General features: G+C 44.6%; 1 protein-coding gene across 1 annotated transcript; it reads left to right on the top strand.

Moving 5' to 3' along the window:
- Positions 1-535: 535 nt before the first annotated feature.
- On the top strand, positions 536-1,567 carry LOC106889260 (2-oxoglutarate receptor 1-like). The gene has a single exon (XM_014944099.1). The coding sequence runs from the start codon at positions 536-538 to the stop codon at positions 1,565-1,567; it is 1,032 nt and encodes a 343-aa protein (XP_014799585.1).
- Positions 1,568-4,880: the final 3,313 nt, after the last annotated feature.

Genomic DNA, 4,880 nt, shown 5'->3' on the forward strand with positions numbered 1-4,880 from the left:
AGTATCAAAAAGAATATGAAAACATTTCAACATCCTCTCTGTTTTCCACTTAATTAACAAAGCTGCAAATAGGTTTATGGAGCAGTTATGGTCTGGACATTCTGCTCTATACTTTCGGTCAGCAGCACAGCACAACTAGTTTGTTCTTCTTTTCCACTTGAACCCTGATGAAGGCAGAAAGTGAGCTTTATGTAGCAAGGGGGACACATCACACACTGTGGGACTGGGAATCCCTTACATTACAACTTCATTGTGTCTGTGCAGACCATTCCCTGAAAATACATTTTTTAAAATGAAATTGTATCTGTCTCTATATGGATACGATAAAAGCCCTCTAGATGGGGATCAATTCTCGTCAAAGCAGCAAGGCCTTTCCTTATTCAATAAAGGCACTTTACAGTGGCACTGATGGGAAGTTGAAAGGAAAGACCTTGCTATTAGTTGTTTTTAATGGACTATGAAAAGGTCTTACCTGTCAGTGAACACTAAACATTTCACAGAATTTTCTCTCTTCCTTAAGTGCTAAGGAAAAAGCATGAACACAACAAATGACAACTTAGCCAACCCCACTACCTGGCAAGACACTGAAGATGATTTTTCCAACTGCACTGATGTGGAAGTTGGTCTGAAGACTTTGTACCTTCCCATGATGTATAGCATCATCTTCCTGGTGGGCTTCCCAGGAAACGTCATCGCGATTTGTGTTTACAGCCTCAAGATGAGGCCCTGGAAGAGCAGCACCATAATAATGCTGAACCTGGCTCTCACAGACCTGCTGTACCTCACCAGCCTTCCCTTCCTGATACATTACTATGCCAGTGGAGAACATTGGATATTTGGTGAATTCATGTGCAAGTTCATCCGCTTCGGCTTCCACTTCAACTTGTACAGCAGCATCCTCTTCCTCACCTGCTTCAGCGCCTTCCGCTACGTGGTGATTGTCCATCCCATGAAGTTCTTCCACATCCAAAGGAAGAGGTGGACAGTGGTAGCTTGCGCAGCCATTTGGGTGATCTCACTGGCAGCTGTCAGCCCTGTCAACTTCTTGATCTCCTTAAAAGAGGCACAAAACAGATCTTTATGCCTCGACCTTACCAGCTCTGAAGACCTGGGCACAATCAGGTGGTATAACTGGCTGCTGACCAGCCTGGCCTTCTTCTTGCCCTTGCTGACTGTGACTCTGTGCTACGTGCTCATTATTTACACCTTGGCTACCGGGCCCCACACACGGGCTTGCTACAAACAAAAGGCTCGCAGACTCGCTGTCGTCCTCTTGGTGGTCTTCTACATGTGCTTCCTCCCCTTCCACATCTTCCGGGCAGCTCGAGTTGAACTACGGTTGTGTCCAGTCAGCTGTCAGGTGGAGAAACAAATCCACTCTGCCTACATCATCTTTCGGCCACTGGCTGCACTCAACACATGTGGCAACCTCCTACTCTACGTCGTGATCGGAGGTAACTTCCAGCAGGCCATCCTCTCTCTTTCAAGGTGTAAGTGGGGCAAATATGTCCAGCAGCCCAGGAGCAACAATTCCATGACCAAGTCAGAGATCGCGTTGAAGTTATGAAGGAATCCCTTGAAGAAAACCCCAGCAAACCCAGGAGGGCTTTGCTGCTGTGAGCTCCTGTGAAGGCAGGTGTGTTGACATGGTAGCAAGAACTGCAGCTGGCTTCGCCCTCTCCCTGCACTACAGCAGTTGTCAAAGAGCTGTCTCGGGAGTAGGTTTATATATACCTCTCTTAGCAACCAAAGAAAAACAAGTGAAAAGCAAAGATTGTAAGCCACCTCGAAGGTGAAATTTAGAACCCCCCTACCAGACTGTTTCCAAAGACATTTGGGAAATGCAGGGTTCTCTCACTGCGGGCTTTGCCGTTGATTACAGAGACACAGAAAGCTTAGTCTGGACATGAGAACAACTTCCCTTGATTTCAGTCTTGTCACTCATGTAGTGCTTTCCTTATTACATCCCGAGCGAAACACAGCAGATACTGTCACGGTTGCTGAAACCACTGAACTACATCCTTAGAAAGCACCTAGATAAATCAGATGTTTTCAAATTAGATGGACTTGATGAACTTCAGCATAGGGCACTGAGGAACTGAATGGTGAAATCTCAGAGCTGGCGTAGGGGGAGGATGTGAGAAGTACCAGAGAACATACATGGTGAATAAAAGGACATATGTGTATATATATAAATATATATATGTATATAAAAAGATAAATATCTATGTAGAAAAGTGTATATATGCATGGAAAAAATAGAGGAACAGTCATGTTAATGTTCATCTCAGAAAAATAGTGAAACAGACAATTGGATGATAAGTCTACAGAAGATGAATACAGGTGAGTAGCAGCCAGTATGGACCTATCAGCTGTGTACAATCCCAGGTCATTCTGATTTCCTACTACAGCAAATTAACAGGATCTTACATGAAGGAAAAGATGATGTCATATATCTTGGCTTCAGAAGAAGTTTTGACACTGACTGGGATGACACTCTTGTGTGTTAGCTAAGGAAACAGTTCTGGAGGAAACTATTTTTGCTGGTTACAGAGTTGTGCTCAGAGTGGAAATATTAGTGATTTATTAGCAGAGTAGGGGGAGCCACTGAATGGGGAGTTCAACAGTCTGACCTGGATTTAGGGATATTTAGTGTTTTCCTTAACACATTGGAGGATGTAATAAAGTTGGGCTACTATACTTGCAGGTGACATGAAGCTGAGAGGACAAAATTAAGTTGACAAATTGCAACTATGGTCTGAAAAAGCACAGGATGCTATTAGAGAGTGACAGATAGAGACTTCTATATTTAAGTAGAAATAATGAACTGTGCAAACACAAAAGGAGAAAAAAAACCCAACGAACCTATTCAGATAGCAGTTTGGCAGAGAAAGATCTCTGGCAGATGCAATGCTGTGATGTATAAATAAGAATATAATGTGTGATATTTGTGTAGCAGCCCTTACAGCCTTTGTAGCCTTGCTACCCTCCCAGCTGAAGCACCATGTCCAGCCTTCAAGGCTGCCTTTCAGGGAAGACACAGATGAGAGGAGCATGGTAAGAACACTCAGCGAAATGTCCCAAGGGGAAGGAACCAGGCAGAAAACCAAATGGTAATCAGACCCCTGAAGGGCAGATATCAGGAAGGACTTCATCTCAATGATGCATGATGAAGCCCTGGTGAGGACAAGAGAAGCCTCCATAGTCATGTGGCTCCAGGATCAGGCTAGCCAGATGTTGTGCAAGAGGGACACAAGCCTGCCTGGCTTCTGGAGGCCCCTTTTGGCCATGAGGCTCTGTGATTAGGCATATGTTGCTGGTGCTAGCAAAACAAGTGGTGCCCAGGAGATTGCTGGCAACAGGGCTCATCCCACCATGCTGCCACAGCTCTCCTTGGGCAGGCAACTGGCCGGCAGCAACCAGTGTACTGTTGGCAAAGCCTGGGTATCTCCTGTGGGTTAGCACCATGCCCCAGTGCATGCAGGCACCGAAGTAGGACAAACAAGGACACCATAGTGTTCGACATGCCTTGTGGATATTTAAAATGCTTTATTTGGTAAAGGCTCAACCATCACATACATCTTTCAGAAGTAGTGCCACAGGCCTTTTGAGATGTTTTCTATTTTAGCTTATCCTCTTCTGTATTAGTGCCAAAGTCTGAATTTTACAGGTTGCCACTAGATGGTGATCAACCACGGTCAAGCTACCTAGTTACACATACACATGGTTGATTCAAATCCACAAATTACACAAATACACAAAATGATTCACATGAAATAAGTCTTTTCTGACATAGATTCATAACATCCCAGCTCTCCAACGTGGTCAAAAACACACTGCACACTCTACTCTCTTTCTCTCCCACTGAAGTGAAAGAACAAGATGTGTCTACCACTCTACACATACACATCTGAAGGAGTGGATAAAAAATTGTCTTTTTTCCTCTCTCAGAGCACTTTTAATTCTCGTACTCAGAAGCTCTTCCTTCTCAAGCCCAAGCTGAGCTTATCACACACAAGCAGAAGTTCTTTGATACAATTACACATACAATGTAAAAGGGAGCAACTAAAAGTAAAATATGTGAAATGGAAGTGTTTGAGGCTTTCTACCTCTAACGGCAAGAGAGACAGTCCCACAGATTCAGTGACTTGGAGAGGGGCTACCTTTTTGCCTCCTCCTCCTCCTCTGTTGTTTGATTGCCTTCTTCCTATCTCACCCACCACCTGTCTTCATTTAGATTTGGCTAAACTAAGCTGATTTTTAAGTGCTGAAGTAGATTAGGAAATGATCCTGGGAGCTGTAGTTTGCCGGTGGGGCAAGAGCCTCCAGGAGAAGGGCAGTCACATCTTCCAGTAGCATGGCTGGGTCTGGGAAAGGAGGAAAGCTCAGCCTCAGTGCAGTCATATTTAAAGCATTCAAGGACTGCTCAGGTGTTCTGCAGGACCGAGAGGTCATTATCTCATGCAACTCATTCCTTTTGCGCACTGTGCAGGGTAGCTTCTATTTTTAGCAGCTGTTAAGTTTACTGCAGAAACAAAGATAAGTGCTTCGATTGCAGTAAACAGGAGACACTTTCCAAGCTCTGTACCCAGCGTGACAACACAGCTACATAAATTACTACACTCTTGCAGGCTAATTCACAGCATAGTTATGCCCCAGTAACCAGGCTTCTGTCAAAAGCCTCTAGTAGGTTTGTCTGCAAAGACAGTCATGTCAACTCAAGCAAGCTGCTCTCTGCCTGGGAACACAGAGGGACCACGAGAACAACTTTGCAAGGTAAACCTCTCAGGGGGATGTCAACTCTGATGATGCTAAAGATGAAATTCCGGAATTGCTGACTGCCTTTGTAGACGTGTCGAACCTTATTCTTCACGTACTGT

This window comes from Calidris pugnax, unplaced genomic scaffold, assembly GCF_001431845.1.
Source record: "Calidris pugnax isolate Ruff unplaced genomic scaffold, ASM143184v1 scaffold69, whole genome shotgun sequence".
Classification (NCBI taxonomy): domain Eukaryota; kingdom Metazoa; phylum Chordata; class Aves; order Charadriiformes; family Scolopacidae; genus Calidris; species Calidris pugnax.

Bases quoted from the DNA above. Each gene is read 5' to 3' on its own strand.
- LOC106889260 (XM_014944099.1), top strand. From the start codon at position 536: ATGAACACAACAAATGACAACTTAGCCAACCCCACTACCTGGCAAGAC.